At 43.7% G+C, this 22,377-nt stretch overlaps 2 protein-coding genes across 3 annotated transcripts in view; one reads left to right on the top strand and one right to left on the bottom strand.

The window, feature by feature from the left end:
• cfap157 (cilia and flagella associated protein 157) overlaps positions 1-11,420 on the bottom strand; it is a 31,304-nt gene extending 19,884 nt beyond the window's left edge. Inside the window, exons 1-2 of one of the 2 annotated variants that reach the window (XM_055919171.1) lie at positions 11,243-11,420; positions 1,178-1,222 (exon numbers count right to left, since the gene is read on the bottom strand). The gene's annotated coding sequence lies outside the window, so the exon portion shown is untranslated. The remainder of the gene's footprint in view (positions 1-1,177; positions 1,223-11,242) is intronic. The other variant, XM_055919170.1, reaches the window with a different exon arrangement.
• tor2a (torsin family 2, member A) lies at positions 10,770-18,552 on the top strand. The gene is made up of 5 exons (XM_055919173.1): positions 10,770-10,943; positions 14,299-14,564; positions 14,831-15,006; positions 15,539-15,666; positions 15,784-18,552. The coding sequence occupies exons 1-5, from the start codon at positions 10,814-10,816 to the stop codon at positions 16,026-16,028; spliced, it is 945 nt and encodes a 314-aa protein (XP_055775148.1). The 5' UTR covers positions 10,770-10,813; the 3' UTR covers positions 16,029-18,552.
• The last annotated feature ends 3,825 nt before the right edge of the window (positions 18,553-22,377 follow it).

The following is a 22,377-nucleotide window of genomic DNA, read 5'->3' as shown; positions in this document are numbered from 1 at the left end:
ATTGTTGTCGCTACCTTCTTGCCCTTTGTGCTGTTGTCTATGCCCAATAATGTTTGTACCATGTTTTGTGCTGCTACCATGTTATGTTGCTACCATGCTATGTTGTTGTCTTAGGTGTCTCTTCATGTAGTGCAGTGGTGTCTCTCTTGTCGTGATGTGTGTTTTGTCCTATATTTATTTTATTCAATTTTCTTTAATCCCAGCCCCCGTCCCCGCAGGAGGACTTGTGCCTTCTGGTAGGCCATCATTGTAAATAAGAATTTGTTCTTAACTGACTTTCCTAGTTAAATAAAGGTTAAATGAAACAAAACATGTTTTTACCTAAACATGCAAAAACCATCAGATATAATTCATAGCAAGCAGTGCACTGGGGTAGTAAGATTTTATTAAATATAACAGATTAACTGGAATGACATTCACTCTCATGGGATGGGTTGCCAAAAATATCTAACTGAAAGCCACACCCCCAATAAGCCACAAATATGATTGCATTGAGGCATGCCACTGTGCTTCTATGGCTACAGTATATGGACCATACTATTGCCTATTTCATTTGTTCATTTACCACAGTCCTTAATCACAGTGAACACACCTATATTTTCGGTTTAATTAGCTTTAAAAATGCAACATTTCCTCTCAGCCTCATGGCACAATGTGTAGAATAGCATTAGATGAGCTATACAACTTTTTCCTTTCTGTCCCAAACTGTGTAAAATTACAGGAAATGAGCTTTAAAATCAGCAACATTTTCTCCCAGCCTCATGGAAAAACACACACTTCTTCAGATTATTGTTTGTAAAGAAAAGTGCTATATAAAATAATCAACTACTACTATTCCATTCAAACAATGCAGTTGATCCATAGCCATACATACACTGGCTCAAATAATTTGATGATAGGACTTAGACAAGTTATAAATGCAACAAGTGCTGATATTGTATCATGTAATAGGCCTAACACTCACAGCTCTCCAAGAACACAAGAATTGAGATATTTATGTTTTGTTTACATATATTTTAGCAGCCATTTATACAGAAAATATTATAAAACCTGTATAAACTATATTTATTATTATATGACAATATTTTAGGTTGACAATTTTATTACACAATTTCTGACTTTTACACCTAATCCCATGCAGCCCCAATCCCATGCAGCTAATTTAGCTCTTCCTTACCTGTCCACCACAGTGCTCCTGCTCCTTCACCTGACTTTTATTTTCCTGCAAAAGTAAAAACAGGAAAAGCATCACCTCTACTGCTAATCATTCCTTCCAATTAGACTTGTTTAGATTTCTACCTGGCCATAATGGCTGCCACTGTAATCCATTACATTCTGGAACTTTAGGGGTTTATGACATAGCAGCCCCTCTAGTAATTTAGGGCGCGTTCCCAAATTCACTATGGCTATCTACTCTGATTTCAGAGCACTCTCATCTGAATGTGCCAGAGAGCAGAACTGATGACTTGACAGTTGTTCTGCTCGACACCTCCTCCATGCTGGGAGCCACACATGCGGAGATCATCCGTTCACCTACTCTGCGTCTCATAAAGACAGAGGTTGGAACCAAAAATCTCAAATTTGGACTCATCAGACCAAAGGACAGATTTCCACTGGTCTAATGTCCATTGCTCGTGTTTCTTTGTGCAAACAAGTCTCTTCTTATTATTGGTGTCCTTTAGTAATGGTTTCTTTGCAGCGATTCAACCATGAAGGCCTGATTCACGCAGTCTCCTCTGAACAGTTGATGTTGAGATGTGTCTGTTACTTGAACTCTGTGAAGCATTTACAGTGGGGCAAAAAAGTATTTAGTCAGCCACCAATTGTGCAAGTTCTCCCACTTAAAAAGATCACATTGTAGGATTTTTAATGAATTTATTTGCAAATTATGGTGGAAAATAAGTATTTGGTCACCTACAAACAAGCAAGATTTCTGTCTCTCACAGACCTGTAACTTCTTCTTTAAGAGGCTCCTCTGTCCTCCACTCGTTATCTGTATTAATGGCACCTGTTTGAACTTATCAGTATAAAAGACACCTGTTCACAACCTCAAACAGTCACACTCCAAACTCCACTATGGCCAAGACCAAAGAGCTGTCAAAGGACACCAGAAACAAAATTGTAGACCTGCACCAGGCTGGGAAGACTGAATCTGCAATAGGTAAGCAGCTTGGTTTGAAGAAATCAACTGTGGGAGCAATTATTAGGAAATGGAAGACATCCAAGACCACTGATAATCTCCCTCAATTTGGGGCTCCACGCAAGATCTCACCCCGTGGGGTCAAAATGATCACAAGAACGGTGAGCAAAAATCCCAGAACCACACGGGGGGACCTAGTGAATGACCTGCAGAGAGCTGGGACCAAAGTAACAAAGCCTACCATCAGTAACACACTACGCCGCCAGGGACTCAAATCCTGCAGTGCCAGACGTGTCCCCCTGCTTAAGCCAGTACATGTCCAGGCCCGTCTGAAGTTTGCTAGAGAGCATTTGGATGATCCAGAAGAAGATTGGGAGAATGTCATATGGTCAGATGAAACCAAAATATAACTTTTTTGGTAAAAACTCAACTCTTCGTGTTTGGAGGACAAAGAATGCTGAGTTGCATCCAAAGAACAACATACCTACTGTGAAGCATGGGGGTGGAAACATCATGCTTTGGGGCTGTTTTTCTGCAAAGGGACCAGGACGACTGATCCGTGTAAAGAAAAGAATGAATGGGGCCATGTATCGTGAGATTTTGAGTGAAAACCTCCTTCCATCAGCAAGGGCATTGAAGATGAAATGTGGCTGGGTCTTTCAGCATGACAATGATCCCAAACACACCGCCCGGGCAACGGAGTGGTTTCCTAAGAAGCATTTCAAGGTCCTGGAGTGGCCTAGCCAGTCTCCAGATCTCAACCCCATAGAAAATCTTTGGAGGGAGTTGAAAGTCCATGTTGCCCAGCAACAGCCCCAAAACATCACTGCTCTAGAGGAGATCTGCATGGAGGAACGGGCCAAAATACCAGCAACAGTGTGTGAAAACCTTGTGAAGACTTACAGAAAACGTTTGACCTCTGTTATATACCCTTTGTTGGCAATGACAAAGTATTGAGAGAAACTTTTGTTATTGACCAAATACTTATTTTCCACCATAATTTGCAAATAAATTCATAAAAAATCCTACAATGTAATTTTCTGGATTTTTTTTCTTCTCATTTTGTCTGTCATAGTTGAAGGGTACCTATGATGAAAATTACAGGCCTCTCTCATCTTTTTAAGTGGGAGAACTTGCACAATTGGTGGCTGACTAAATACTTTTTTGCCCCACTGTATTTGTGTTTTCATATGTGTTATTATTCTACAATGTGGAAAATAGTTTATAAAAAATCTGAAATATTTTATATTTGAGATTGTTCAAAGTAGCCACCCTTTGCCATGATGACAGCTTTGCACACTTGACATTCTCTGAACCAGCTTCATGAGGTCGTCACCTGGAATGCATTTCAATTAACAGGTGTGCCTTGTTAAAAGTTAATTTGTGGAATTTCTTTCCTTCTTAATGTGTTAAAGCCAATCAGTTGTGACAAGGTAGGGGTGGCATTGCTAGATCGAAACCCCGAGCTGACAAGGTAAAAATCTGTCGTTCTGCCCCTGAACAAGGCAGTTAACCCACCGTTCCTAGGCCGTCATTGTAAATAAGAATTTGTTCTTAACTGACTTGCCTAGTTAAATAAAAGGTTAGATAAAAACATGTATAAAAAATATAGAAGATAGCCCTATTTGGTATAAGACCGTCCATATTAATGCAAGAACAGCTCAAATAAGCAAAGAGAAACGGCAGTGCATCATTCATTTAAGACATGGTCAGTCAATATGGAACATTAAGAACTTTGAAAGTTTCAAGTGCAGTTGCAAAAACCATCAAGCGCTATGATGAAACTGTCTCGTGAGGACCGCCACAGGAAATGAAGACCTAGAGTTACCTCTGCTGCAGAGGAAAAGTTAATTAGTTAACTGCACCTCAGATTGCAGCCCAAATAAATGCTTCAGAGTTCAAGTGACAGACATCTCAACATCAACTGTTCAGAGACTGCACGAATCAGGCCTTCATGGTCGAATTACTGCAAAGAAACCACTACTAAAGGACACCAATAAGAATAAGAGATTTGCTTGGGCCAAGAAACACAAGCAATGGACATTAGACAGGTGGAAATCTGTCCTTTGGTCTGATGAGTCCAAATTTGAGATTTTTTGTTCCAACCTCTGACTCTTGGTGAGACACAGAGTAGGTGAACGGATGATATCAACATGTGTGGTTCCCACCATGAAGCATGGAGGAGGAGGTGTAATTCTGAGGGGGTGCTTTGCTGGTGACACTGTCTGTGATTTATTTAGAATTCAAGGCACACTTAACCAGCATGGCTACAACAGCATTCTGCAGTGATACACCATCCCATCTGGCTTTCGCTTAGTGGGACTATCATTTATTTTGCAACAGGACAATGACCCAAAACACACCTCCAGGCTGAGTAAGGGCTATTTGACCAAGGAGAGTGATGAAGTGCTACATCAGATGACCTGGCCTCCACAATCACCAGACTTCAACCCAATTGGGATGGTTTGGGATGAGTTGGACCACAGAGTAGAGGTCGACCGATTATGATTTAACGCCAATGGCGATTATTGGAGGACCAAAAAAGCCGATACCGATTAATCGGCCCATTTTTTTATTTTTTTTATGAAAAATGTAATAATGACAAATACAACAATAATGAATGAACACTTTTATTTTAACTTAATATAATACATCAATAAAATCTATTTAGCCTCAAATAAATAATGAATCATGTTCAATTTGGTTTAAATAATGCAAAACCAAAGTGTTGGAGAAGAAAGTAAAAGTGCAATATGTGCCATTTAAAAAAGCTAAAGTTTAATTTCCTTGCTCAGAACATATGAAAGCTGGTGGTTCCTTTTAACAATAGTATTCAATATTCCCAGGTAAGAAGTTTTAGGTTGTAGTTATTATAAAAATTATAGCACTATTTTTCTCTATACCATTTGTATTTCATATACCTTTGACTATTGGGTGTTCTTATAGGCACTTTAGTATTGCCAGTGTAACAGTATAGCTTCCGTCACTCTCCTCGCCCCTACCTGGGCTCGAACCAGGAACACATCGAAAACAGCCACCCTCGAAGCATCATTATCCATTGCTCCACAAATGCCACGGGGAACAACTACATTAAGGTCTCAGAGCGAGTGCCGTCACCGCTTAAAACACTATTAGCGCAAACCCCACTACTAGCTAGCCATTTCGCATCGGTTACACCAGCCTAATCTCGGGAGTTGATAGGCTTGAAGTCATAAACAGCTCAATGCTTGAAGCACAACGAAGAGCTGCTGGCAAACGCACAAAAGTGCTGTTTGAATGAATGCTTACGAGCCTGCTGCTGCCTACCACCGCTCAGTCAGACTGCTCTATCAAATATCAAATCCTAGACTTAATTATAACACACAGAAACACGACCCTTAGGTCTTTAATAGGGTCAAATCCGGAAACTATCATTTCGAAAACAAAACGTTTATTCTTTCAGTGAAATACGGAACAGTTCCATATTTTATCTAACGGGTGGCATCCCTAAGTCTAAATATTGCTGCTACATTGTACAACCTTCAATGTTATGTCATAATTATGTACAATTCTGGCAAATTAATTATGGTCTTTGTTAGGAATAAATGGTCTTCACCCAGTTTGCAACGAGCCAGGCGGCCCAAACCGCTGCATATACCCTGACTGCTTGCACGGAACGCAAGAGAAGTGACACAATTTCCCTAGTTAAAAGAAAGTCATGTTCGCAGGCAATATTAACTAAATATGCAGGTTTAAAAAGATATACTTGTGTATTGATTTTAAAGAAAGGCATTGATGTTTATGTTTAGGTACACATTGGTGCAACGACAGTGCTTTTTTCGCGAATGCACTTGTTAAATCATCACCCGTTTATATAAGTAGGCTGTGATTCGATGAGAAATTAACAGGCACCGCATCGATTATATGCAACGCAGGACACGCTAGATAAACTAGTAATATCATCAACCATGTGTAGTTAACTAGTGATTATGTTAAGGTTGATTGTTTTTTATAAGATAAGTTTAATTGCTTCCTAAGTGGACAGTTTGATTTCACAGAAGTGTGATTGACTTGGAGTTACATTGTGTTGTTTAAGTGTTCCTTTTATTTTTTTGAGCAGTGTATATATATATTTAGAAGGATCTGAGGATGCAACAGTCCTAGAGCTCTGGCATTATGATGAGTCAGAGTCAGGGCAAGGGAGGATGCCCATCCTCTCTTATTGTGACACAGTGATTCCTATTTGTAATTAATGAGTTCTATTGACTCTTGTTTCTGCTTGGATCTTTTGAAGCATCTGTGTAAATGGCCACAAAATCCTGATACACAGTATCTAGACATCTCTTAAACAAATTAGATGGATTAACACCCTCCCTATCTTTCTGTAGTCTCTCCAACACTTCTAGATCAACTACTGGAGGCGGGAGTAGCCATGGTGGATTTACAATAGCTACTGTTGGACTAAACTCCCTACCATTCAATCCCATCTCCGTCCCCTGGATATTACCCACCCAAAGATTGTGTTCTGTCTTCGCTCATTTCCCAGCATGGCTGTCCCTTTTGCAGGATGAGAAACCCCATGTCCCTGTAGGTTGACCCAATAATGAATTGCCAGCTACTGTCTCCTAATCTGCAATTGCATTTCCCCCATCTCCACATGTAGTGCAGCCACTGGGGACATCCGAAACACCAATCTACATATTCTGAGTCCTTGTCCCTGTATGACATCTAGCCTTTCCAATGATGTCCAGGCTGCCGAGCCATACGCTATACTGTCATAGTCTATTGCAGATCGGATCAATGCAACATACATGGTCGTCAATGAGGAACGCCCAGCCCCCCACTCCTTTCCCGTCAGACAGCGCATCACATTCTTATACTTTCCCACAACTCCCTCAATGTGTTTTGTCCAGGTCAGTCTAGTGTCAAAGTATACTCCAAGGAACCTGTAGGCCCCCACCCTCTCCAAGTTTATCCCATACTGTATAACCTCAAGCATACCTCGTCTCCCACCCTCCTCCTTGTAAAAAACACTGAGTTCTCTCTACAGGGAACCTGAATCCCCACCACTCTACCTCAATTGCTTCCTGATTATGTATGGCACATTTCTTCGCCTCTTCCATAAGGCTCCATCATCTGCAAATAACGGCCTCCCAAAATCCGGCTGTACCTGAGAGTAAACATCATTGTTCATGATTGAGAACAACAGAGGACTAATCACGTTCCCATGCGGTGTACCGTTATCCACCAGGTAGCCTGAAAGTCTATCCAGGTGAGGGTGGGAAAGTCACTTTCCAAACATGAAATCCTTTATCCAGTTGTACCTTATTCCTTCTACTCCGTTAATATCAAGCTTGATTAACAATCCCTCCTTCCACATCATATCATACACCTTCTCCACATCAGAAAAGACAGCGACAACAGTCTCCTTGTTCACCTGAGCCTCCCTGACTGCTTCTAAGCAGAGCACTGGGTCCATAGTTCCCCTTCCCTTCCTGAACCCACGCTGTGGCGCCGATACTAGCCCCCTGCTCTCCAGGAAGTAAGTTAGCCTCTCCGTAATCATACGTTCCATAAACTTACATACATGTGATGTTAAAGCTATTAGCCGATAGCTTGTTGGCCCCGTTGGGTCCTTCCCTGGCTTCCGGATTGGTACCACTACTGCATCCTTATAACTGCCTGGTAATTTCCCCCCCTCCCACACTGCGTTGTACAACACCAAAACCTTATCCAGTGCCTCATCACTAAGATGGGCCAACATAACATAGCACACCTCATCTTTCCCCGGTGAAGTTAACCCAGCCTTACCTATTGCCCTTTTCACCTCTGCCATGGTAAATGGTGCATTCAACGCATCATTTACATCCTCCCTACTATCCAACACACCAGGGTGCTCCTCTCTCGTTCTCTCTCCCCCTTCTGCCCCTCTGACATATTTGCCGAGCTATGCACTTCGACAAACGTTTTGGTCATCATCTCTGCCTTCTCATCTGTTAGACTGACACTAGACTGACCTGGCACAGAACCGACGCCAACATGACCTCTTTGCCTGACGGATAGTTCTCCTCACCAGGGCCTGGGCCTGCTTATACTGAATCAGGCTGGGCTCCCGAGTGGCGCAGTGGTCTTAGCCACTGCATCTCAGTGCAAGAGCCGTCACTACAGTCCCTGATTAGAATCCAGGCTACATCACATCTGGCCGTGATTGGGAGTCCCATAGGGCGCTGCACAATTAGCCCTGCGTCGTCCTGGTTTGGCCATCATTGTAAATAAGAATTTGTTCTTAACCGACTTGCCTAGTTAAATAAATAAAACAAATGTTGTTAGTTATGCGTACTTTTCAGTATTCTAAATGCCCTGATCCTACTCCTCAACATTACCCCGTCACTTCTCCGTCCACCATGGGACTGCTTTCCTCCTCCTTCTCCTTGAACTCTTAGGTATAGTCTCAGTAGCTGCCCCTACTAACGCTTTCTCACCCAGTTATTTATACTATCCACATCCCCTCTCATATCCACCTGAGCCATCACCTGCTCACTCAGCTCCTGAAACTGATCCCACTTTGCCCTTCCAAACACCCACCTGCCTACTCCATCCACTGACATCTCCTCCTCCCTCCGGGCTACTGTGCATGCTATGTTATAATGATCACTCCCTACTGTTGACTCCTCCCATTCACAGATTCCTGCCATCGCACTAGATACCAGAGTGAGGTCCAGGGCAGACTCTTTCCCTGTGGCTACATCAATCCTGGTCCCTCTGTCATAATTCAGGCACAACAGAGCTTTCATTTCTATCAGATTTTCCATCACTTGGCCATTTCCATCCATCCGTTTACCCCCCAGAGCGTGTCATGGGCATTAAAATCTCCACACCTTACTTCTATCCTGGCCCTCAATCCTCTCCAGCACTTCCAGGTCCAATATCTGACTTTATAGTAGTTCACTACCACTATCACCCCTCCTCTCAACCACATATTCCTGTTCAATACCTCTGCCTAGCATACTGTAGGGAAGTCCTTGCTTTATGAAGGTGACACATCCACCCTCCCCCTAGATCTCTGTCCCTACAAACCACTACATATCCCTGTATGATAAACTCCACATTTGGTTTGAGCTATGTTTCCTGCACACAAATCACATCAGGCTTAGCTGGCATATCTACAATGAACTGCTTGAACTCCTGCCCATGAGCCAACAGGCTTCAAGCATTCCATTGTAGTACTACCACCATAACTAAGATCCAGTAACACATGACTCCAGCCTCGGCTGATTGAGGTCGTCTCAAACCTCTTCCCATGTCAACCCTGTCATACTCAGATGTCTCCCAGCAGCTTGAACTATTAGCTGAATCCTCTCTGTTTTAGACTCTACTTCAGCAGTGATATTGATAGCTCCTGCTATGAACATCACCAACTTTCTCTTATCTATACCATATCGCCTCCCACCTGCCCCGTAATCCCTGGTCTAGATGCTCCTACCCATCTCTCCCTTGAACCTGTATCTCCCTGGACCACCCTCACTGCCTCAGCATATGGCACTCCTCTCTCACTTGTTGCACCTCCACTGCCTGCTTCATAGCCTCACACCCACTATATGCCACACTATGAACACCCCCACAGCTGCAGCACGTAGGTTGTACACCATCCCCACACTCATGCTCCCCTCCACACCTGGCACACCAATTTTTCTCTTTACAGGCTGTTGCCACATGCCCAAACCTCTGGCAGTTATAACATTTTAAAGGCTTGGGTACATAAACCCTCACATAATAACTCATATCCTATGGTTACTATATTTGGCAGTACCCCAGTCCTTGAAGCGTAACAGAAGAGGGGCTATCTACCCTAACTCCACCCCTTGTTGCTTGCAATCTTTGAACATCCACTAGAACGCCTCCTCTCAGATTGTCCGTTGCCTCTTTAGTGGTAACACTCACAGGCACTCCTGTTATCACCCCTTTAATCCATTGCTTGATCATTCCAGCTGCTCAACACCACCTTACACTTTCCTATTTACTTCACTGCGCCATGTCCTTACAGAACACCAACAAGTTCCCATCTCTTAACACTTTATCATTGACAACTTCCCCAATCAACTATTTTATCACAGCCGTCAACCTTATCGGACTCATCGCCCCAACTCCCCCCCCTAAATTTCAGAATCGCTTTATGCTCCCCTCGTGTCTTTCTTGCCCTCCCTCCGCACTTTCTACATTCGAAATGCCGCTAGCGTTGGAAACAGTTGCTCTCTTCAAACGTATTTTTCTGGCTCCTCTCTGCCTCTTGCTTCCTTTCTAACCATACTCTCTTTCTTACTTCCTCCTTTATTTGTACCACTATGCTCCATACCTGCTTCATTTTCTTCTCTCTCACTATCTCCTACCACCTCTAACCCAATCACAGCACAGCCGTGCTGAACCGCTGCCATACCGAGTAAAGTTTGATATTTTATCAACGATTGATCTCATTCAAAACAGTCGGAAATCCCTCGCCTTGACAGTACTCACTGCTCCGGACTTCATTTATTCAGATGTATTGTGGGAGTTGCTGTTCATGTTAAGCATAGCGGTGGTGTGTTTAAATTAATTTAGAAGAAAACAAAACTACAAACGACGACCCCTAGCGGTGACACTTGAACATTTTGATTGCGTGGCAACAGATTCTCGGCGGTCAGACACATAACAAGCAAGATGGCTGTCAGAAGGGCTGTGATACAGCTGGTTTTACTTTATTTTTCCCCCGGCGTCCAATGTTTTTTGGAACGCATCAGCTGCACCATATCTTCTGACTGCAATTGTGATTTTAAACCAAATATACGAGGTAAGAAAACGGAAGCTATGACTAGAAGAGTAGATAGCTAACCAGCTGGTGAGCTGCTCCAGTTTATTGTTTGTAAGAAGACCCCATGGCTAGAGTTAGCTAGCGAACGAACGTAGTGATATTAAATGGTTCTGCAAATGATTAGCTACACTGAGCAAAAATGTAAACCCAACATGCAACAATTTCAAACATTTTACTGAGTTAAAGTTCATATAAGGAAATCAGTCAATTTAAATACATTATTTAGGCCCTGATCTATGGATTTCACATGACTTGGAATACAGATAACGTAAACTCACCCTATTCCGTACAAATGTGCGTAACCGCGACATTCAAACGAGGCTACAAAGAAAACTAATGGGACTGTGTTGACTTAAAAATCGGGGGTGTGAACTAGGTTTCTATTCAAGCGTTGGTATGTAACGGATGTGAAATGGCTAGCTAGTTAGCGGGTGCGCGCTAGTAGCAGTTCAATCAGTTACGTCACTTGCTCTGAGACCTAAGTAGTGTTGCCCCTTGCTCTGCAAGGGCCGCGGCTTTTGTGGAGCGATGGGTGACGACGCTTCGTGGGTGTCAGTTGTTGATGTGTGCAGAGGGTCCCTAGTTCGCGCCGTGTCGGGGCGAGGGGACGGTGTAAAGTTATACTGTTACATTGATGCTGTTGACCCGGATCACTGGTTGCTGCGGAAAAGGAGGAGGTTGAAAGGGGGGTGAGTGTAACGATGTGAAATGGCTAGCTAGTTAGCGGGTGCGCGCTAGTAGCAGTTCAATCAGTTTACGTCACTTGCTCTGAGACCTAAGTAGTGTTGCCCCTTGTGTAACGGATGTGAAATGGTTAGCTAGTTAGCGGGTACGCGCTAGTAGCATTTCAATCAGTTACGTCACTTGCTCTGAGACTTAAGTAGGGTTTCCCCTTGCTCTGCAAGGGCCGTGGCCTTTGTGGAGCGATGGGTAACGATGCTTCGTGGGCGACCGTTGTTGATGTGTGCAGAGGGTCCCAGGTTCGCGCCCGTGTCGGGGCGAGGGGACGCCGTAAAGTTATACTGTTACACTTGCTCTGCAAGGGCCGCGGCTTTTGTGGAGCGATGGGTAACGACGCTTCGTGGGTGTCAGTTGTTGATGTGTGCAGAAGGTCCCTAGTTCGCGCCCGTGTCGGGGCGAGGGTCGGTGTAAAGTTATACTGTTACATTGATGCTGTTGACCCGGATCACTGGTTGCTGCGGAAAAGGAGGAGGTTGAAAGGGGGGTGAGTGTAACGGATGTGAAATGGCTAGCTAGTTAGCGGGTACGCGCTAGTAGCATTTCAATCAGTTACGTCACTTGCTCTGAGACTTAAGTAGGGTTTCCCCTTGCTCTGCAAGGGCCGTGGCCTTTGTGGAGCGATGGGTAACGATGCTTCGTGGGTGTCAGTTGTTGATGTGTGCAGAGGGTCCCTAGTTCGCGCCCGTGTCGGGGCGAGGGTCGGTGTAAAGTTATACTGTTACATTGATGCTGTTGACCCGGATCACTGGTTGCTGCGGAAAAGGAGGAGGTTGAAAGGGGGGTGAGTGTAACGGATGTTACAGGCAATTGTACGGACCAAGGCGATGTACGAGTTTACGTTATGTATTTTGCCTTATGCAGCGTAGCACATCTTTGCATAGAGTTTATTGTGGCCTGTGGAATGTTGTCCCACTCCTTTTCAATGGCTGTGCAATGTTGCTGGATATTTGCAGGAACTGGAACCTGACAATCCAGAGTATCCCAAACATGATCAATGGGTGACATGTCTGGTGTGTATGCAGGCCATGGAAGAACTGGGACATTTTCAAGCTTCCAGGAATTATGTACAGATCCTTGTGACATGAGCTGTACATTATGAGATGATGATGGCGGATGAATGGCACGACAATGGGCCTCAGGATCTCGTCACGGTATCTCATAATGCAATTATGTTCATTGTCTGCAGTTTATGCCTGCCCATACCATAACCCCACCGCCACCATGGGGCACTCTGTTCACAACGTTGACATCAGCAAACCGCTCGCCCACACGACGCCATACACGCTGTCTGCGATAAGCTTTTTGTGCATATGGAAAATTGCTGGGATATTTCATTTCAGCTCATGAAATGGGACCAACACTTTACATGTTGCATTTATATTTTTGTTCACTATAGTTAACAAGTTTTGATTCTTTATAATAACGTTAGCTAACAAGCTAATTATATTAGACTGTTACACGGAACCCAAACTGGCTGCGCGCGTGTGTGCATAAATGTATTTTGTCCCCCCACACCGAATACGATCACAACACACAGGTTAAAATATCAAAACAAACTCTGAACCAATTACATTAATTTGGGGACAGGTCGAAAAGCATTAAACATGTATGGCAATTTAGCTAGCTAGCTTGCACATGCTAGCTAATTTGTCCTATTTAGCTAGCTTGCTGTTGCTAGTTAATTTGTCCTGGGATATAAACATTGAGTTGTTATTTTACCTGAAATGCACAAGGTCCTCTACTCCGACAATTGAATCCACACAGAAAACGGTCAACCAAATAATTTCTAGTCATCTCCTCCTTCCAGGCTTTTTCATCTTTGAACGTATATGGTGATCGGCGTCTAAACTTTAATAGTATTACCACTACGACCGGCAAAACAGTTCGTCTTTCACTCACCCATGTGGGTATAACCAATGAGGAGATGGCACGTGGGTACCTGCTTCTATAAACCAATGAGGAGATGGGAGAGGCAGGACTTGCAGTGCGATCTGCATCAGAAATAGGAATGACTTCTATTTTAGCCCTTGGCAACGCAGACACTCGTTGACGCAATAATTGAATAACATGGATTTTTACAATTATTTTGCAAAGCTTGCGCACGCGACATGTCCGGTCTGGTCAACATGTTAGGCTAGTTAGCGCTGGTTCATCGCGCGACAACACGAGTTTCTTCTGTGCTGTGTCACTTTACGTGTATAATTTTTGGTAAGTTCCGAAACTATATTGATGCCAGCCACTAAACAGAATTGGGGAAACAAATCCTCTAGCTATGAAAGATTACTTGGAAAGTGAGAGGGCAGAGGCAACCCATTAGTGTTGTGCGATGGATCAGAGCAAGCTAGCTTGCCAGTTGTCTTAGATGTTTCTTGTTAGCTAGCTTGCAAATAGACTACACTCACAGATGAAAGGGGAAGGAAACCTTTCAAAGGGGTTATTATCTTTGCTTGACTGTTCCCTCACATATCTGTGCATGCCAAGCGTTTTTTTTGTAGCACTGCTGTCATACTGAAATCATGGCAAGTTTGTTGGTTTTGATCTAACTACATTTTGTTAGTCCAACACCTTGATCTCTGCAAATCTATTTTCCCAGGTTTGGAATGGGATCTGTATAAGAATCTCTACGGACAGCATCTGGCCCAGGACACGGTATCAGAGGAGGTGGCAAACTTCCTTCAGAAGGAGAGTCCAGACCGACCCCTCGTCCTGTCCTTCCATGGGGGGTCAGGGACGGGCAAGACTCTGGTCAGCTCCATGTTGGGGAGACACCTGTATGGCACGGCTATGGGCAGCCCCTACATCCATCAGTTTGTGCCAACACTACACTTCCCCTTGCCTGACCGCGTCCAACAGTACAGGGTAGCGCATCTCTCCCAACTTGGACCACAAAGTATCATGTACTGCTTAGTGCTCACACATACACACCTTTGCAATGCCTACTGTTTGAGACAGTACTATTCCCCTACAATCAGCATGATGTGCTCTTGTCAAGTCACAGCTTTATGTTGTAACCACAACCTTTCCTGCATTTTGTATGTCTGAGCCATTACCTTGTGAAACAACATTATTTTCATGCATTGCTAAGTGGTTCTGACCCCAACTCTTTCCTCCCTATTGTCCCTTAGCTGGAGCTGAAGGACTGGGTGCAGGGGAATTTGACGGCCTGTGCCCGCTCCATATTCATCTTTGATGAGATGGAGAACATGCCCCCGGGGGTCATCGACATCCTGAAGCCCTTCCTCGGGCCATCACACACCGTGTTCGGCACCAACTACCGCAAGGCCATCTACATCTTCATCAGGTAGCGGCAGGCTGATGTAGATGGCCTTGTGGTAGTTGACTGAATATCTATCTCACGGTTACTGTAAATATCCTACGTTTGAAGGTTTGGATGTTTAACTATCATTGTGCTTTTTAGTAGATCGATCCCCTGTAGAGTTCCTGTATTCCTAGCCATTGTCCAGGGAATTTGACAGTACTACTGCAGTTCAGTCTAGAAGTGTTAATTTAGTACCCTGAGAGGGTGATTCTGTGAGAGGTTTGGTTATTGCTCTAACAACAGGAGCATATCATGTAGGTTGTAGAAATAATTTGTATCACAAAGCCCCTGTTATGAGTTAGCGTTCACTGTCATTTGGTTCTGAAATGGAAGTGCTTATAAGCTGGGCTTCAATGTGTGTGTGTCTCACCTCATCAGGATCACTTGCCCCATCCATCAGGACTTTATCTGGTACAGGAGCTTGCCTGCTATTTGCCGGTGGATACTACCAAGCAATGTGTCTGTTTGTTTTGTGATGAAAGTGTGACTGACTGGCTGTATTTTGTGGCTGCAGCACCATTGGGGAGGAGGTGATTCACCGAATGGCCCTGGAGACCCGGCAGGCTGGCAAGGAGAGAGAGGAGATCAGGCTGGTGGATCTGGAGGACGCAATCTCACAGGCAGTGTTCAATAACAGCAGAAGTAAGAGCCTAATTGACTTATCAATCAACAGCCCCATTCATTTAGAATACAACTGTTCTAAAGTTTTACGTTATTACGTTCTAACAGTTCTGAACAGCCCTGTCTTTCTCCCCCCAGGTGGATTCTTCCATTCCAGCATCATCCAGGAGAAGCTGTTGACCAGCTTTGTGCCCTTCCTGCCCCTGGGCAGACGCCATGTGGAGCGCTGTGCCCGCAGAGAGCTCTGCCAACGGGGTGAGTGCCAGCGCACCGATGTGGTGGAGGCAGTAGGGGGAGCCGTTGTCTACATGCCCGAGCAGGGACAACACTTCTCCAGCAAGGGCTGTAAATCTGTGCCAGCCAAAGTCAACCTCTTCCTATGAGTTAAGGTGAAAGACATTTTTAATTGTTAGAATTGTTCCCAGAGCCTCAAACTGATGAGGGTGGATTGTATCAGACGGTGAACTGAACTGTTTCTCAATGAAGATCATCTATACATCTACACTACAAACAGGAGAAGATTGATTGTATTCAAAGAGGCATGTAGACTTTTGAGGCGGTCTGCACACACAAGGTCAGAGCTGCAAAGGCAGAAACATTAACATTGATCACATTTTTACTGTGAATCTCTAGTGATGTATCCCCCGGCCCGGATTCAGTTCAGAAACAGTGGGAGAGATGTTCTGCAGTGTCTGGAACCGAGAGCCAGCCTCTACCTCCAATCCAACAACCTTTCCTTTAAACAGAAAAGTGCATCATTGAAGTTCTGAGTGTAGTGTGGCCGTAGGGGAATGCATCATGATTTCACAATTATTGCTACTAGCTAACCCTGCTTGAAAGGAGACTGGTCACTAAATGTTGTCAAAATGAGCCAGTGATCTGTGACTTCATTCAGGGATGTGTACTTCCTCCAATAGGAATAGACTCTTCCAGGGAAGTATAACGCTGACCAAAAGGGAGGCCATATTTTGAGGGGAAAGTAAGAGGTAATGTTAAGGGATAGTTTGGGATTTTGGCAATCAGGCCCATTATCTACAGTCAGATGAATTTGTGGATATGTTAGCATTGCATTGTGTCATATATCCTTATCTACCAGGTTTTGTTAAATTGAAACAATCTGTCATTACTTGAAAGTTGAATGATCAAGCGTTATCATGGTGGGATGACCAGGCAAATAGGAGCAGAGAAAGTGTGCTCCTCTTGCCACTCGGTGGCAGTAAAGGCTCTTTTGATAGCCAAGGAGACGGAATAGAACATCTCAAGAGTTTTTAATTGAAGATTATTCTTTTAATCACTGTTTTTAAGAGTCTTTGTCGAATTATTTGTTGATGAAAAGAGAAACAAAGAATAATTGAGAAATGTTGGTTTGAAATTATTATATATATATACAGACAGACAGACAGATAGACAGATAGATAGTATGGATGATGCCCTAGAAGTTCAGTTTATGATGAAATAGCCTAAATAATATTTACAATACTTGAATTTGGACATACAGGAAAAACAATGTCAGTTTACTTTTTACATTTTTGTTTGATGCATTTTGATATGCTTCATATGCTGTTGAAAAATGCATCTGCCTTTCATTTTACTGATACATGATGACACACTGTAAATCTAAATATGTGTTATTTACTTTACAGGCTAGTTTTGGACAGAGGGAGCCTGTTCTTTCATAGTCATCTCTGAACAGCAGGCTGTGTAGGTTGTCAATAAGTGTTTCCTGGTGGAAGTGGGATAATCAAAGGGTTGCCTTCTTTATACTTGAACTAATGTTTATATAATTTGCACTATTAAGAACTGAGTAGAAAATATCTCATTACCTTCGCTTGTCTGTATATTTATTAGGAAATGTAATTGTTTAAAAAAATAGTTTTATTTTGTTTTAAGGTTCCACCAAAATCAGTTATCAAAGTTAATAGCCTTGGTTTCTTTATCAGTTATTTAACCATTTTGCTTTAAGGCAATTTAAACTTTCATCAAGTTTTATAGAAATCTATATAGTGTTGTCCCTTCTTAAAATGCCTCCAGAGAAGGTTTACACCAACAACAGATTGAAGTAGTTAGGTTGTGACTGTAACCCACATTCATCCACCGTATCTGGATATTTGTGTCAAGCATGTATTTGATAAAAATGCTGTTTGTCTAATCCTACAGTGGACAGTGTGCTCCTGACTGAAACTAAACACGTCCAGAAGTGCGAAAAGGCAGACCAGAAAGCAAGCGTTGACAAAGGGCGATTTGCGGTCGAAACGTGTCGGGTTTTTCATAAATAAAAAAGCACCTATGCATTAGAAAACTTTTGTTGCGGCCTTTTTGGAAGATGCCCTCACCTTTTCTTTTTGGGAATATCCAGAACTGCATTTGAACAAAAGTGTCCATTGTCTTGTCAGTCTCAACCTTTGTCTCATATGTATTTATAAGTTGTTACCCCTCAATTTTTATTCCAGTAACCCTGACTCTGGCTATACCAACTATTAGCTGAAAGATTAGTGCTTTCTCAAAGTATTCACACCCCTTGACTTTTTACACATTTTGTTGTTACAAAGTGGGATTAAAATGTATTTAATTGTTTTCTTTTGTCAAAGTTTTACACAAAATAATATGTCATATCAAAGTGGAGGAGAAAATCTAACATTTTGTAGAACAAAAATAATGAAAAATTAAACCCTAATAATATTTCTTGATTACATAAGTATTCGACCCCCTGAGTCAATACATGTTAGAATCACCTTTGTCAGCAATTTACAGCTGTTAGTCTTTATGGTTACGTCTCTAAGAGCTTTGCACACCTGGATTGTACAATATTCTTCAAGCTCTGTTAAGTTGATTGTTGTTGATTGCTAGACAGCCATTTTCAAGTCTTGCCATAGATTTTGAAGCCAATTAAAGTCTGTAACTAGGCCACTCAGGAACATTCAATGTCGTCTTGGTAAGCAACTCCAGTGTATATTTGGCCTTGTGTTTTAGGTTATTGACTTGCTCGAAGGTGAATTTGTCTGTGTCTGTTGGAAAGCAGAATGAACCAGGTTTTTTTTTGTGCTTAGCTCTATTCCATTTATTTTTTATCATAAAACAACTCACTAGTCCTTGCCGATGACAAGCATACCCATAACATGATGCAGCGACTACCATGCTTGAAAATATGAAATGGTAATCAGTGATGTATTGAATTTGCCCCAAAAAACGCTTTGCATTCATTTACTGCAAACAGGATGCATGTTTTGGAAACATTTTTCATTCTGTAGTCTTCCTTTGTCACTGTCAATTGGGTTAGTATTGTGGAGTAACTTCAATGTTGTACTACTCCCTTCACAGAACAGTGCAAAATGGCTCTAACCAGAATAGAAAGAGTGGGAGGCCCCGGTGCACAACTGAGCAAGAGGACAAGTACATTAGACTGTCTAGTTTTAGAAACGGACACCTTACAAGTCCTCAACTGGCTGCTTCATTAAATAGTACCCGCAAAACACTAGTCTCAATGTTAACAGTGAAGAGGCGACTCCGGGATGCTGGCTTTCTTGGCGACAGAGTTCCTCTGTCCAGTGTCTGTGTTATTTTGCCCATCCAGTGTCTATTCTTTTACCAGGCTTTTTCTTTGCAACTCTGCCTAGAAGGCCAGCATCTTGGAGTCACCTCTTCGCTAGAGATGTTGAAACTGGTGTTTTGCGGGTACTATTTAATGAGGCTGCCAGTTGAGGACTTGAGGCATCTGTTTCTTAATAGTTTCTCCATAGGAGATGAACAGGTGTCAGAGGTTCTGTTGGTGTTTGTATATGTGTGTGCGTTCATGGCTGTGAATGAGAGATGCCAGAGACGAAATATAAGCACTGCCACTAGACTTACCTATAGTTTGTCTTGTCGATCACAACTCTTCTCCACTAAAACCAACAACTTGTGTACTCACAACATTTGGAGTCCCTTGTCTTAAAACCTTTCAGACTTCCTCACATATATGCCACTTCTCTCCATCCAGCCCTACTGTGATGACTTCATTTCCCCCCCCCCCCCCCCCCCCCCCCCCACTCCCTGTCAGTGAAGAAGATTAGGGGCCTAAAGGGTCACTGTTCTGAGTGGCCTCTTCACCCAAGCTGAAGTAAAGGATAGGGTTTTCTGTATCGCCATCCCTGACCCGTCCCCCGTCCCCCTCCAACACTCCTGGCCTGACCTCTGGGCCTGTTGGGGCCTGCTTTCACACGCTCCCCTAGGACAGCTGGACCAGCCTGGGCCCCGGCCTCCAGCCAGACCCTCTGTATGGCCATCTCTCCCCTCCGCTCCTCCGTCACAAATCGGGTTTAAAAAGGCACTGCACCACCTACCTCACTCCCCCATTCCTTGGGCAACAATGGGCCACCCCAACCCCTCTCCTCCCCCCTCCACATCTGTGAGTGCCCCTCTGTGTCCTTATTCTTTCTCTAACCGCTCCATTATTGGCTTTCTTTCACTTGTAAATGTGGCCAGCGATACTTCTGATGGGTCTTTTATCCACATGGCCTGGGTCAGAGGAGAGGTAGGGGTTGGAGAGGATGGGGGGAGTAGGGTGTGCCAGAGTGGAGGGACAATTGCAACAAAGAGTTAAATCCTTTTTTGTGTGCAATCATTTGGGACTGTTGGCAAACCAAACTCTTGCTGCAAGACATTGCAGAGGCAGCAGAGAGAAGCCACAAGACAAGACTTTGGTTTTCATGGACACTTGCTATGTCACTAGCATTATGACCGATGGAGTATGAGTGTAGCGTGATCCCATTGGTCTTATTTGAAATCATTGTGAATCTACTATTGTCATTTGCTATCAATTACTAAATGTGCTATTCAATCATGATATGGCTACAGTCCTTTTTCTATTTATACATATAATTTGAGTGTGATACTTAGTGTTGAAATAACCTGCTCAACTTGTTAAAGAGGGTGAAGGATAGAACGTATCTGGCAGATTCTCCCTGTGTGGGTGCATGTTGCAGTTGAGTACAGGTAAGGAGGGAGGTGGAACAGCCACCATGGTGTCACGGCTTGGTCGGTGTAGTGTGGGATTCTGTTATTTTAGCTTCCATTTTGAGCTCAACAAAAACCCTTGCACACAACAAAAAGGTGGTCTCTGTGGCATTAGTCTCCACGACAACAGGTGGACAAAGGGGGGAGTGGTGGGGGGGATGTGGGGCGAGGGGTGACGGTTAGAGGTAGGAAGGGAGGTGGGGGTGAGGTGACCTTGGCCTTTATGTGGTCGGATGGAGTGTGAGAGCCACTGGCCTGGTGGGTTTAGGGAAGAGGAGGAATAATATCATGACACCTCTCATTCTCTTCCAACTTAGAATGATTAATGACAACACTAACCCCTCTCTCCACACACATCCCTCTTCCCAAGCCCCCCACTGTGCGCACACACACCACTCCATCTGACCTCTATAGGCCTACTGCTGCTCAAACACTTTGACATGGTCACTTTTCCAGCAATGTTGATTGATGAATGACTATTCCCACCCATGCGTTATGGTAATGCTACTGATTATGCAAAGGAACGTGAAACTTTTGGACTGCCATGTTTGTGGACTAATGCTGCTCAAAGGAGAAACGGCTGCATCCCACTTTAGGATTTAAATCCTTTCTGTTTCTGCTTGTTGAAGTTTCTAGACATGTTGATTATAGGACATCTACATCACAGGAGGCTGCTGAGGGGAGGACGGCTCATAATGACCAGAACAGCGCAAATGGAATGGCATCAAACTGGAAACCTGGAAACCATGTGTTTGATATATTTGATACCATTCTATTTATTCTGTTCCAGTCATTACCACGGGCCCGTTCTCCCCAATTAAGGTGCCACCAACCTACTGTGATAATTCTGAACATTAGATTGGATGTTGATGACACAGGTAATAAACAGATATTGCTTCTCTTTCTATCCCTCAATATAAAATCTCTCCTTCAATTGGTGTCGCTCAAAAAAACAAAGAGCATAATGGCTGTCATTAGAGCCAATCAACTATGTCATCCCTCTCAGTCAGAGCTGGACTATAAACAGTGTATGTCTGTAACTGTGACTCCATGGAGAGGTGGAACAATGATGCAGTGTGGAGAGGAATAGTAGATAGTCACTGTTCTCAGAGACAACAGAGCAGGGTTCCTCTTTGGTACCAGAAGGTTGTGGTGGGGATGGAGGGGGCACAGTGGATGCTCCGGCTCTGTGAGTGGTCAGTGTGCTTCAGCGATGGCTCCGGACATCTCAGACATCTCTCACTCAGAGTCACCGGTCACACGCCTGCCCGCTGCCACTGACAGAAAACTAGGAGAGGGCTAGTGGTGCTAGCCTGATTGTGCGGTGTAGCCGTGCAACTATGACATGTATGCAGATGGACACAGACACGCGTATAGAATAGCTGCATACTACACACCTCATACAGGACAAGCTTAATAAAGGCTGTTCTCTTATTTTTTGTGTTTGTCCATCTCTTCAGAGCGTACCACCACAGAGCAAACTGGCTCGATCCAGCATATCAGATAGTGATGACATTTCCGGGGGGTGGCAGAGGCGGGGTACATCATCATATGGATATCTGCAGTCCCAGCCTCCCTCAGCTCTGTCATCACTAGGCTGCTATGGTGGTATGCATCTCAAGACTACGTAAGAATGCAAGGGGTAATATGAAGACAACAGGCGTGTACACACACAGTGTTATTACCTGGTGGTCTCCCTCGCTCGCTCGTTCTCTCTCAAGATACGTAATTGTGCCACAA

Source organism: Salvelinus fontinalis, chromosome 4, assembly GCF_029448725.1.
Source record: "Salvelinus fontinalis isolate EN_2023a chromosome 4, ASM2944872v1, whole genome shotgun sequence".
Classification (NCBI taxonomy): domain Eukaryota; kingdom Metazoa; phylum Chordata; class Actinopteri; order Salmoniformes; family Salmonidae; genus Salvelinus; species Salvelinus fontinalis.
This window is presented reverse-complemented; position numbering and strand designations above follow the sequence as displayed.